Source organism: Erpetoichthys calabaricus, chromosome 6 (assembly GCF_900747795.2).
Source record: "Erpetoichthys calabaricus chromosome 6, fErpCal1.3, whole genome shotgun sequence".
NCBI classification, from domain to species: Eukaryota; Metazoa; Chordata; class Cladistia; order Polypteriformes; family Polypteridae; genus Erpetoichthys; species Erpetoichthys calabaricus.
Genome location: NC_041399.2, coordinates 72,626,479 through 72,640,522, shown reverse-complemented (window position 1 = coordinate 72,640,522; position 14,044 = coordinate 72,626,479). Strand labels below are relative to the sequence as shown.

General features: G+C 43.9%; 1 protein-coding gene across 1 annotated transcript in view; it reads left to right on the top strand.

Moving 5' to 3' along the window:
- Positions 1-14,044, top strand: part of LOC114653398 (probable aminopeptidase NPEPL1) — a 52,423-nt gene that overhangs the window by 13,771 nt on the left and 24,608 nt on the right. The window contains exon 5 of the mRNA XM_028803690.2: positions 7,159-7,240. Within this exon, the coding sequence (XP_028659523.1) occupies positions 7,159-7,240 (82 nt within the window). The remainder of the gene's footprint in view (positions 1-7,158; positions 7,241-14,044) is intronic.

Here is a 14,044-nt window from a genome sequence, read left to right as displayed (position 1 = left end):
TAAGTAATGCTACTGTCTAGCTAACTATTCATTATCTGAGTATCTCTTGGTAAGTCGTTGAAGCTGGGTAACTATCCATACTTTTATGTACATATCTTTTATTTCTTGCTATTAGACTCAATGCTAATTAGATTTTTTTTTCTTCACAATTGGGCACATTGTAGTCAAGGCATTTTAAGGGTAGGTATTTGTAATTGGTCTCTAGTAAGAATTCGATATGCACTAGCCACTTTGTGGCTCTGACGCTCGGGTATGGGGAATCGGATGTACAATTTAAACAGATTATTTTCATGGGAATTGTTACATATGCATAATAGAACTAACTATTTTACATTACAGCAAGTGATTAACCATAGTAAAAAATAGTAAAACTTAAACCAATTGAAAGAAAATTGTTTCATGTTGAGTTAGTGGTATTTGTTGCGTTATACGTTTTCATTCTGTTTTCCTTTGAAATTAACACACAAATCCATCCATCCATCCTCTTCCGCTTATCCGAGGTCGGGTCACGGGGGCAGCAGCTTGAGCAGATATCCAGACTTCCCTGTCCCGGGCCACTTCTTCTAGCTCTTCCGGGAGAATCCTGAGGCGTTCCCAGGCCAGCCAGGAGACATAGTCCCTCCAGCGTGTCCTGGGTCTTCCCCGGGGCCTCCTCCCGGTTGGACGTGCCCGGAACACCTCACCAGGGAGGCATCCAGGAGGCATCCTGATCAGATGCCCGAGCCACCTCATCTGACTCCTCTCGATGCGGAGGAGCAGCGGCTCTACTCTGAGCCCCTCCCGGATGACTGAGCTTGTCACCCTATCTTTAAGGGAGAGCCCAGACACCCTGCAGAGGAAACTCATTTCAGCCGCTTGTATTCGCGATCTCGTTCTTTCGGTCACTACCCATAGCTCATGACCATAGGTGAGGGTAGGAACATAGATCGACTGGTAAATTGAGAGCTTTGTCTTACGGCTCGGCTCCTTTTTCACCACGACAGACCAATGCAGAGCCCGCATCACTGCGGATGCCGCACCAATCCGCCTGTCGATCTCGCGCGCCATTCTTCCCTCACTCGTGAACAAGACCCCGAGATACTTGAACTCCTCCACTTGAGGCATTATCTCGCTCCCAACCCTGAGAGGGCACTCCACCCTTTTCCGGCTGAGGACCATGGTCTCGGATTTGGAGGTGCTGATTCCCATCCCAGCCGCTTCACACTCAGCTGCGAACTGATCCAGAGAGAGCTGAAGATCACGGCCTGATGAAGCAAGCAGGACCACATCATCTGCAAAAAGCAGTGACCCAATCCTGAGTCCACCAAACCAGACCCCCTCAACACCCTGGCTGCGCCTAGAAATTCTGTCCATAAAAGTTATGAACAGAATCGGTGACACAGGGCAGCCCTGGCGGAGTCCAACTCTCACTGGAAACGGGTTCAACTTACTGCCGGCAATGCAGACCAAGCTCTGACACCGGTTGTACAGGGACTGAACGGCCCTTATTAGGGGGTCCGGTACCCCATACTCCCGGAGCACCCCCCACAGGATTCCCCGAGGGACACGGTCGAACGCCTTTTCCAAGTCCACAAAATACATGTAGACTGGTTGGGCGAACTCCCATGCACCCTCCAGGACTCCAAGGGTGTAGAGCTGGTCCACTGTTCCGCGACCAGGACGAAAACCACACTATTCCTCCTGAATCCGAGGTTTGACTATCCAACGGACCCTCCTCTCCAGAACTCCCGAATAGACTTTTCCAGGGAGGCTGAGGAGTGTGATCCCTCTGTAGTTGGAACACACCCTCCGGTCCCCCTTCTTAAAGAGGGGGACCACCACCCCGGTCTGCCAATCCAGAGGCACTGCCCCTGATGTCCATGCGATATTGCAGAGACGTGTCTACCAAGACAGCCCTACAACATCCAGAGCCTTGAGGAACTCCGGGCGTATCTCATCCAAATAACACACAAATGCTTTTTAAATTTGCACTTTTACTGTAAAACTTCAGTAAAAACAATATTTGGAATTAAGTTTTCATCAATATTTCATGGAATTTTGATTCTGTGTTTGGACTTACATCATGACAACACAATGTACAACTGCCCGTGAGTGAATATCGTTTTTCTCTCTCTCTCTCTAATAAATAAACCGACTTTTTTGAATGTTTGTCCCTGTGATTTGTTAATTGTCATAACAAAAGCTATTCTAACTGGAAACGGTAAACGTTTTAATACGAATGGCATATCAACATCTCCTTTGGTGTCTGTTATCTACGGAAAATGTACTACATTACCTTTCTTGTCGCCTGTTAAAATTTTACATGTCAGAATTGTTCGATCAATTTTGAGTACAACTAATCTTGCCCTATTGCGTGGCCCATCACTCAGACATAAATTACTCAATAACATTACTATACATCCTTTCAACAGTGTCCGGTCTTCCACCAGCCGAATTAATGTTAACGATTGTAGATATTCTACGGGATATTGTAAGTTGATGTTTTCATCTTCCGCACAATCGCCACCTACTGTTTCAGCATAGTTTATTAATACGCAATTAACCAATTTGCAGTGTAACTGATCGACAATTTTCACGTTAATTCGTTTAATTTTGTCGTTTCTCAGTGCTAGGATTGCCCATGTACTCATTTCTTCTGCTGATAACACTTCAGGCTGAAATTCTTCATTAAGATTTGGACATAAGTCTTCTTTTATTGGAAACTTAAAGTGAGGAAAATTTAAAAATTTATAAGGGCTGAGAGCGCAGGAACTGTGTCTGACAAAAGCATTCACACGAAATGAGAGGTGAGAGAACCGTGGGCCGTTAACCGTAAATGGTTGAGAGGAGGGCGGGACTTAAAAAAATCTCTTCGCAATAGTCTCGTTTCATCTCAAGATTTTCTTTTATAATAGAGAGATATAATTTTAAGTAGTCAAAATGTTACTGAAGCTATCTGTGTATATTTACAGATATCTTAAAGTGAAAGCAGCATAATTAAACATTGTTCATCCCCTTGTTGATTGATTACTTCTGGATTTCTTTTCCATGCTACAACTTGAACATGAACAATCTTTCTCCTCAAAACTTTCATAACTGGATTGCAGTGTCTTTGCCGGAGCACAGACTGATTTAGAGTACCTACACTACTTTAGGAGTCTTAACCACTTCTGTTATAAAGTATCCCAAGTTTCAAACTACCTACTAAAAAAGAATAATTGGAGCATCTATATCAGATTAAAACTAACAGCATTTTGCGGATTGCACACTACCCTGGGCAAACTGTAATTCTCATCCTCTGTTCTGCATGTTTTTGTTATTTCACTTACCCAGCTGATTTAGACCGCCGTGGAGAATTCTGTGAAGTGCCTATACTATGAAAGTACAGATTTTCACAAATCTTTAGTCTAAATTCATTTCAATGAAAAACATTAGTAGCCAATTTAAGTTTTAATTATTAGCACTGCCAAAATTACTAGTCCAGCAGGTAATCGGCTAGCCTCTGACTATTGTAATACCACTAATTTCATGCTCTGCAATCCTCTTTAATAAAATCCCTGTGTGCTTCCATGTGTCTTCTGGTGAAGTGCGCATGCGCGTGGCACTTTTTAATAAAGGACATCATTGCTGGGGAAAGTGCTGATTGGGTACTCGCAGCTGCGCACATAAAATCCATTGCTGGGGAGACGCCACACATACAATAATCAGCTGCACGCCAGCACTGATTAAAATACTTGCTGGGGAACTGCACAGTACTTGCTGGAGAGATGCAACAGTCACTATTATCAGCTGCACGCCACACATTACATCAGTTCCTGGGGAGACACTGCTGATTGCACACTGTTGTGACAGAAAATTAAACGCATATTACGGACAAGGCGGAAGTACAGGGAAGGGCGGAATGAGTGGCAGAGTCACCGGCCTCTAGCAGATGCTTCAAAGGCTGCCTGACGTGTCACACAAGACAGAGAGGGCGGGACCTATAAAATATCGCGCGGCCGATCCAATTGGATTTCGGTAAATGAGGTAACGTCTAAAACATAAGGCACGAAAAATCCAATCAGGTACTGAGACGCGGAGACCAGCTTCACCAAAGAGGTGGGATTAGTGTTTGTTGTTGTGCAAGTGTTCACTCTGAGGATGTCAGATTTGCGGTTAAGAAGCTTGGCCTGGTAAAGTGTAAAGTGTCAGTCGTTGAAGGCGTTTTCCTAAATATACAAATTTTCATGATATTACAATAGGATGACTTTTAAAAGTAGATTTATATTCGCACACATAAAATCCGTTGCTGGGGAGACGCCACACATACAATAATCGGCTGCACGCCAGCACAGATTAAAATACTTGCTGGAGAACTGCACAGTACTTGCTGGAGAGACACCACAGTAAGCTAAAATAAAGAGAGGCAGGATAGGAGATCTTCAAACATGCACAACACATCAATCAACAGCCACAGAGGAGAGGATAAATGTAATATTAATTATACTTGCTGTATTGTCATATGTTTCTATTTTATTTTTATTATTATTTTACTTTAGGCTTCTTGAAAAAATAGACTGTTCCTGCTAATGTTTATGCACTACTGTTCTAGCGCCTGTTATTGTAACGGGCTTAATGTCTAGTTACTTCTATAACAGACTTGATATGAAGCAAATTCAGATATCGCAAACATTGCTAGGACAGATATAAAACTGTCTTAAAGTGTCACTCAAAATAAATCTCATTGCTACATGTTTTAGGTGTACATGAATAATCACTACATTCTGAAAACAGAATTTGAGGTAGAAGAGTGACAGGGTTTCTCCTGGTGTGTCCAAGATATGTTATGACCATCTCTCCCTTGAAAACTTTCTAGATATTGAAAAGGAAGAGTAATGTTGAAGTGGAAGCTGTTTTGTCTCAAAGAAGGACAAAATCTCCAGTCACAAACTGCAACAAAAAAGTATGGTTCATGCAGAAATTCCTTAGTGTCACTAGGAAAAACGCAACAGGAACACAGAATTTCATGAGAACCTCAAGAGTGCTGCTTTGATATACTGAGGCCTGGGATGAAGTAGAGTTCACTTTATTACAGATGAACAAAGCAAGCTGTAATTATGGCTGCAATGGAAAATGTCAAAGAATAGAAAAGAATGACCCTCCTACCCTCCATTTCTGAGTTTTGTGAAATGAAATACCCTAATAGTGGCTGAAAAGCTTAGTAAGCCTTCACCACCTTGAGTGAATGTTCCTTCAGGGACTGTTTTGAGAAATTCATGCTCCTTGTCCAATATTGGTATGTGAAGGAGATTCTCATGTCTGTGCAACAGGGAGTACAGTAGACCCCTGCGAAGTCGTGGTTCAAGGTTCGCGGACTCAGTCGTTCGCGGATTTTTCCTTAGAACCTAACTATTAATTGTTAGCGGAAAGCGCAAATATCCTCCGCAATTTTTTATGGCTTTTTTCGTGGCAATACTGTGCTATAGAGAGAACAGGAAGTAACCACTGAGGGGAACGCGGTTTGAGATGGTGAAAGTAGCCAATCCGAGAGCGTTATTCATTTCTCCTTTCTGCTGATTGATTGCTGCCCTGTGACGCGACTCCAGCGGGGTGTCCTTGTGTTTTCCATTTTGTTATTGTATTCATTTTGTTATTTTTAAACGCACAAGATGTCGCCGAATCGCCCTGTACCTTCTAAGGCTTCTGGCACTGAGCCTAAGTGCCAGAAGAAGTTTAAAACACTCCAGGAGAAGGTTAAACTACTGGATTTGCTCCGGGAACTAAAAAGTTATACTGCAGTAGCGTGCCACTATGGCATTAATGAAAGCACCGCACGCTACATAAAGAACGAAGCAGCGATCTGGAGTACCGTATCTGTAAGTTTCTGTGATAATGCCAAAAAGGTAATGACCGTAAGGAATAAAAATATCGTCAGGATGGAATCTGCCTTGGCATTGTGTATCACCGACTGCAGGAAGAAGAACATCCCCTTGGACAGTAACATCATCCGTGAGAAAGCATGGAAATTGTACCAGCAGTTCGCTACAGGAGACAATGTAGCAACTTCCCATTACAATGTTCCCGAAACCTATAAAGAAAAGTCAGTACAAAACCCCACCAGAAGAAGCCCCGTCCATAGATACGACTCCTCCTGAAGAAGAGGCGCCACCCGAGGAGTTTTAAATCCTCTGTATCGTACTGCACAGCTATTTCATCATCAATATCGTTCATCATTGGTGAGTACCCATACATTTTACTGTATTTTAATTAAATGAAATTATGTATTATAACAAAGAAAACGACAGCACATACCAAAGAAAACGCGCTTGCATGAATTACAGTATGTATAGCGGTAACATCGGTATTTTACATTCTAGCACCGCGGGAGACATAGCAGTACAGTACTGTACAGTAGACAGGTTTACCTTTACATTCTGTTTTTAGGTTATGTATTAAGCTGAGTTTGCAACGAAATTAAAGTGTTTTGGGAGCATACTGTATTTAGGGTTTAAACTATAAAAACAGGAATTTAAAAGGCATTTTTTTAACCACATCCAAAAGTCGCGGTTTTTTACAATTCGCGGATGCTCTAGGAACGTAACCCTTGCGAATTTTGGGGGTGTACTGTAATGGTATAATTGATCCATTTATTCAATTTTTTTAAACCTCTCTCAATTGCACATTTGCAGGAACCAGCCATTGAAAGTACATGCTGACCTTAAAGAAAAACCTTGATAAATTTGTTATTCATGTCCAACTGAAACCAAACAACAATGTGTGTCCAATAGTATACAGTAGATTTTGCATGTTTTATGTTTCTATATAACATGTAGAGAAATTGTCTTACTAGAACTGGCACTGGGATTAGTGGTGTTCTTTTACTGAGCAGTAGACATTTTGAAAGATTATGTTCTAACTATTTTGCTCTGAGACCTGGTAAGCCATAGAAAAAGCAAATGCTCATTACAACAGTTCTTTCTTTCAAGATTGATTTCTGCATTTAACAGATCACTTCCTATTTAGGTAACCAGACATCACTGGGGAAACGTACTGTTTTCATAGTAGCTTTAAGTCCCATTTGAGGTTTATGTTAGGAATGAGCATAAGCTGAAATCTTCATTTTTACAAATTGACATTTTATGATTAACAGAACCGGCAGCCCACCCTATTTACTAATAACTGTTTGTTTTGCTTTCTTAGGAGATTAAAGAAGTTGGCTCACAGTTAGGAGTGGGTTTAACAGTTATACAAGGAGAGGAGCTTAAGGAGAGAGGTTTTGGAGGTCAGCATTAGTTTCTTTTCTTTAATATATCTTTTTTTTAAATTGCAACTCAATAATATTGAAAATGTAAGGCATAATTGAAATTTTGCCTCTTTTATGTTAATGTTTATTCTTAGGTGTTGTGTATTTTTATTTTAAGTGTGTTTTTTCTTTTGATACAGTGCCTATAAAGTATTCACTCTTTCTGAAGATTTTGCATTTGCTATGCAACATAAAATCAGTGAATTTAATTTTTTTTTTTTTTTTTTTTTTTACACTGACCTTAAGAAAAAGCCTAACATCAAAGTGCATAGTGGCATGAATTAGTTGCAAATATAAAACCAATTGATTGCAAAAGTATACACTTCTTTTAATATGACATACCTAAATCATCATTGATGCAACCAGTTGGTTTTTACAAGTCATATAATAAGTAAAATGGCGATCACCTGTCTGTAGTCAAGTGGGTTCAGTTTAGTTTATTATAAATGCACGTTTTGTGGAAGATAGTACATGTGGTTAGTCAGTATCATGGCTTGTAGTGTGATTTTTGTTGTGTTTCACTAGGGGGCTTTGCTTGCCAACCCCATTGTGAAGAGGGGGGCTGAATGCACTCCAAGGAGATGCGTTCGCGCCTCCAAAATCCCTCTTGAACAATGATACAATAAGAATCAAATAACAGTTGTTTTTTTTTTTTTCCCCTCCTCTTTGCTCAATCAGCTGCTGGCTTGCCGCTGCTCCTGTGCGGCATGATCTGCATTTTGTGCGGCGCTTTAAACGTTTTAAAGTCACTGCCTTGTCTCTTTTCTTCCCCAGACATCCTCAAAACACTATTCAATCTCTTTTTGCTGTTCTGTTATTTTCACCGAGTAATATTTTCCATTTGTTTGCACTAATGTGAGCTTTACCCTCATTTTCTTGAGACTTTCAAATTTTCCCACTTCCGTTATCTCTAACCTGCTCTCCATGTGTATCATGGGAGTTTCTTCCAAAGGTTGTAAGTATGATGTGACTTGCCCATCTCATGGAAATTGAAAGTATCTCTGTCTCTCCAAGATCTCTCTTCAAAAGCTCACGTCTCGTCCCAAGTTTTTTTTTTTTTTTTTTTTTTTAATTGACAGATGTCCTTTAAAGAGTTTAGCCAGATTTTTATGATGTATATTATAACTGTATGTTTAACACTATAAGCTTTCTGTGCAGAAAGCAGAACTTTGCAAAAAGGATAGACTAGCAAGATGAAAGGTCTGAAATTGAAAAATAGTAATTTTATGCACTTTCTACATGTGTAAAATCAAAGCCTTCGAAAACCATTGGTTATCTTTGTGCATGCATGCCTTTTGAATAGCGCTGGTCATCGGAATTCCGTCAAAGCATCTTTTTACGGCAAATTTGCTGGGTTTGACCATGACCTTGTTAGCTGAATTTTTCCCCTGAAAATTAGATGTGTAGCCCCATGATGCTTTGCAAAGCCAGCATAACATCACAGATCTAGCAGCCAATATTGGATGGGACATGCCCACCCCGAGTATATAATGTTGATTGCTTCTCATTGAGTATGCCTGCCCTTACTTACTTATACTGCACATTGCAGTTCTGCACAAAAAGTGCAAAGTGTCTGATATAGCAGCAAAGTGGTCAGTATATGAAGTGTGCAGACAGCATCAGTTTTGTGTGAAGAAAGGAAAACATGAGAGATCGCACTTTGTGCACAGGGTGATCCAAGAGTGAATGCATCTCACTTGCAATGCTTTCTCATACACATCAGACGTGACAATGTGAGCAAATGCAAAAATAAACAATTGGTTTTCTGTGCATGTGTACACATCTGCCATCAAATCAAGTATGTGATTGAATATGTGGAATTACTTGTATAAAATTCAATACATGCACCATCATTTCAATATAGTTGTACTCAATTCATATTGTTTTCCATAAAATGGCACCTCATTTATAGTCCTGTACAACGTTGCACTGGTCCTTCCATTTTCACCGAGAGCCCAACATTTATTCTCGCTTGTGCATACATTGTTGGGTCTGCTGTGTCTGTTAAAACTTTTTGTGAGTGAGGACTCGCCCACCACCGATCATAACCACCACCCTCCAAATTCTACACTTTATTTGTGGCTCAGTCATTGTGTCCATTAAGTGCCACTACACATATTAAAGTGCCAAATTAAGTGATTTTTATAGTTGTTTTTTAACTGAAATAATTGCAGTGCCAACAGTTTTCTGATTTTGTTTTTTCCTTTTCCAATGTTAAGTGTGACATTTTTCGTTGATTATTTCATAGTAGTTTATTGAAGACGGACAGCAATTCACAAATGAGAAACAATGTTCAGTAATGACTAAGAGCAGTAGGAGAGGATTTATTTAGGTAAAAATGATATAGAAATGTAGTCAAGTGAGAGTTGTTGGAGAGGGACAGCGATTGAACATTGGTACAAAGGTGTGAATGGTATTGCTTGTGATGGTAACGGATTTTGTGTTTATTTTTTATAAAAAAACTAACTACAGAGGAAAATGTAATTCGTCTAGTTTTCTTAGTAGAATCTTAAGAGTTGCAACAACATAGGCATTTGCACTGTGGCAATTTTTATTAAAGTCAAAGAAGGACATGGGCATGACACTAATGAAAGAATAAAAAATTTAAAAACACAATACCAACTGTTGTTAGCTGTTACACTTCTAGTATTGTTATTTTATCTCTACCTCTTGTGTAGATGGCTGTTCCTTTGCATTGGGGCTGGGCTGCAAGAAAGCAAATCAACAGGTAACCATGTCAGACAGGTTAAGCTGATTCATCCATCCATCCATTGTCTCCCGCTTATCCGAGGTCGGGTCGCGGGGGCAGCAGCTTGAGCAGAGATGCCCAGACTTCCCTCTCCCCGGCCACTTCTTCTAGCTCTTCCGGGAGAATCCCAAGGCGTTCCCAGGCCAGTCGAGAGACATAGTCCCTCCAGCGTGTCCTGGGTCTTCCCTGGGGCCTCCTCCCGGTTGGACGTGCCCGGAACACCTCACCAGGGAGGCGTCCAGGAGGCATCCTGATCAGATGCCCGAGCCACCTCATCTGACTCCTCTCGATGCGGAGGAGCAGCGGCTCTACTCTGAGCCCCTCCCGGATGACTGAGCTTCTCACCCTATCTTTAAGGGAAAGCCCAGACACCCTGCGGAGGAAACTCATTTCAGCCGCTTGTATTCACGATCTCGTTCTTTCGGTCACTACCCATAGCTCATGACCATAGGTGAGGGTAGGAACATAGATCGACTGGTAAATTGAGAGCTTCGCCTTGCGGCTCAGCTCCTTTTTCACCACGACAGACCGATGCAGAGCCCGCATTACTGCGGATGCCGCACCGATCCGCCGGTCGATCTCGCACTCCATTCTTCCATGACTCGTGAACAAGACCCCGAGATACCTGAACTCCTCCACTTGGGGCAGGATCTCGCTACCAACCCTGAGAGGGCACTCCACCCTTTTCCGGCTGAGGACCATGGTCTCGGATTTGGAGGTGCTGATTCTCATCCCAGCCGCTTCACACTCGGCTGCGAACCGATCCAGAGAGAGCTGAAGATCACGGCCTGATGAAGCAAACAGGACAACATCATCTGCAAAAAGCAGTGACCCAATCCTGAGCCCACCAAACCGGACCCCCTCAACGCCCTGGCTGCGCCTAGAAATTCTGTCCATAAAAGTTATGAACAGAATCGGTGACAAAGGGCAGCCCTGGCGGAGTCCAACTCTCACTGGAAACGGGTTCGACTTACTGCCGGCAATGCGGACCAAGCTCTGGCACCGATCGTACAGGGACCGAACAGCCCTTATCAGGGGGGCCGGTACCCCATACTCTCGGAGTACCCCCCACAGGATTCCCCGAGGGACACGGTCGAATGCCTTTTCCAAGTCCACAAAACACATGTAGACTGGTTGGGCAAACTCCCATGCACCCTCCAGGACCCTGCTAAGGGTATAGAGCTGGTCCACTGTTCCGCGACCAGGATGAAAACCACACTGTTCCTCCTGAATCCGAGGCTCGACTATCCGACGGACCCTCCTCTCCAGGACCCCTGAATAGACTTTTCCAGGGAGGCTGAGGAGTGTGATCCCTCTGTAGTTGGAACACACCCTCCGATCCCCCTTCTTAAAGAGGGGGACCACCAACCCAGTCTGCCAATCCAGAGGCACTGTCCCTGATGTCCATGCGATGTTGCAGAGGCGTGTCAGCCAAGACAGTCCTACAACATCCAGAGCCTTGAGGAACTCCGGGCGTATCTCATCCACCCCCGGGGCCCTGCCACCAAGGAGTTTTTTGACCACCTCGGTGACCTCAGTCCCAGAGATGGGGGAGCCCACCTCTGAGTCCCCAGGCTCTGCTTCCTCATTGGAAGGTATGTTAATGGGATTGAGGAGGTCTTCGAAGTACTCCCCCCACCGACACACTAAGTCCCTAGTCGAGGTCAGCAGCGCACCATCCCCACCATATACAGTGTTGACACTGCACTGCTTCCCCTTCCTGAGACGCCGGATGGTGGACCAGAATCTCCTCGAAGCCGTCCGAAAGTCGTTCTCCATGGCCTCCCCAAACTCCTCCCACGCCCAAGTTTTTGCCTCAGCAACCACCAAAGCCGCATTCCGCTTGGCCTGCGGGTACGTATCAGCTGCCTCCAGGGTCCCACAGGACAAAAGGGTCCTGTAGGACGACTCCTTCAGCTTGACGGCATCCTTCACCGCCGGTGTCCACCAACGGGTTCGGGGATTGCCGCCACGACAGGCACCGACCACCTTACGGCCACAGCTCAGGTCAGCTGCCTCAACAATAGAGGCACGGAACATGGCCCATTCTGACTCAATGTCCCCCACCTCCCTCAGGATGTGGTTGAAGTTCTGCCGGAGGTGGGAGTTGAAGCTACTTCTGACAGGGGGCTCTGCCAGACATTCCCAGCAGACCCTCACAACACGTTTGGGCCTACCACGCCTGACCGGCATCCTCCCCCACCATCGAAGCCAACTCACCACCAGGTGGTGATCAGTTGACAGCTCCGCCCCTCTCTTCACCCGAGTGTCCAAGACATGTGGCCGCAAGTCCGACGACACGACCACAAAGTCGATCATCGAACTGAGGCCTAGGGTGTCCTGGTGCCAAGTGCACATATGAACACCCCTATGCTTGAACATGGTGTTCGTTATGGACAATCCATGACGAGCACAGAAGTCCAATAACAAAACACCGCTCGGGTTCAGATCGGGGGGACCATTCCTCCCAATCACGCCCTTCCAGGTCTCACTGTCATTGCCCACGTGAGCATTGAAGTCTCCCAGCAGAACGAGGGAGTCCCCAGAAGGTATGCCCTCTAGCACACCCTCCAGGGACTCCAAAAAGGGTGGGTACTCCGAACTGCTGTTCGGTGCATACGCACAAACAACAGTTAGGACCCGTCCCCCCACCCGAAAGCGAAGGGAGGCTACCCTCTCGTCCACCGGGGTAAACCCCAATGTACAGGCTCCAAGTTGGGGGGCAATAAGTATACCCACACCTGCTCTGCGCCTCTCACCAGGGGCAACTCCAGAGTGGTACAGAGTCCAGCCCCTCTCAAGGAGATTGGTTCCAGAGTCCAAGCTGTGCGTCGAGGTGAATCCGACTATATCTAGCCGGAACCTCTCAACTTCGCGCACTAGCTCAGGCTCCTTCCCCTTCAGAGAGGTGACATTCCACGTCCCAAGAGCCAGCTTCTGTAGCCGAGGATCGGACCGTCAAGGTCCCCGCCTTCGGCCACCACCCAACTCACACTGCACCCGACCTCCTTGGCCCCTCCCATAGGTGGTGAGCCCATGGGAAGGGGTTAAGCTGATTGCATCTCGCAATCAGTCACTTATACAGGTTTTTATAACACGAGATATGAGACTTGTGTGTGACCATAGTAGATCCATCATTTCTCTGACTTCTGTCTGTGTGAAAGTGTGTTTTCTCTGTAATTGAATGGACTCTAGAAATCAACAATGTCATACGCTGCCTACAGAAGTAGGTAGCCTGCAAGCAGTTTGGCACCAAACAGATTGGGAGTTGATGCCAGCAGAGTCAAAGCCAAATGTTACGGAAGAGAGGAAGGATAAAAGTAAAACAGATGTTTATTACAACAGTTTCTTGGAAAAAAAGTTCTGGTGCAGGAATAGAAAGAAAAAAATATTTTTTTTAGAATGACTTGTCTCCTTGAAGAAGCTTATAAAGTGATGAAAAAACAGAATACCCAAAAGTAGAGCTTTATAACCAAAGGCAATTTTCGGACACTATTGTCACATTATTTTGGCACATTAACAACAAAATTTATTTATATAGCACATTTTCATACAAAAAGTAGTTCAAAGTGCTTTACATAATGAAGAAAAGAAAAATAAAAGACAAAATAAGAAATAAGACATTAGTTAACATAGAAAAGGAGTAAGGTCCGATGGCCAGGGTGGACAGAACAAAACAAAAAAAAAACTCCAGACGGCTGGAGAAAAAAATAAAATCTGCAGGGGTTCCAGGCCACGAGACCGCCCAGTCCCCTCTGGGCATTCTACCTAACATAAATGAAATAGTCCTCTTTGTAGTTAGGGTTGTCACGGAGTCACTTAATGCTGATGGTCATACAGACTTCTGGCTTTTAATCCATCCGTCATTGTTGGAACATCACGGTGCTTTGAGTACCAAAAGGACACCGGAAAGGAAACAGAAGAGAGAGTAGGGGTTAGTACGGATTTTAGAGCCACCATGAATAGTTATTATAATGAACTGGATATACAGAGTATCAGGATTTAAATTACAGTGAAGTTATGAGAAGGCCATG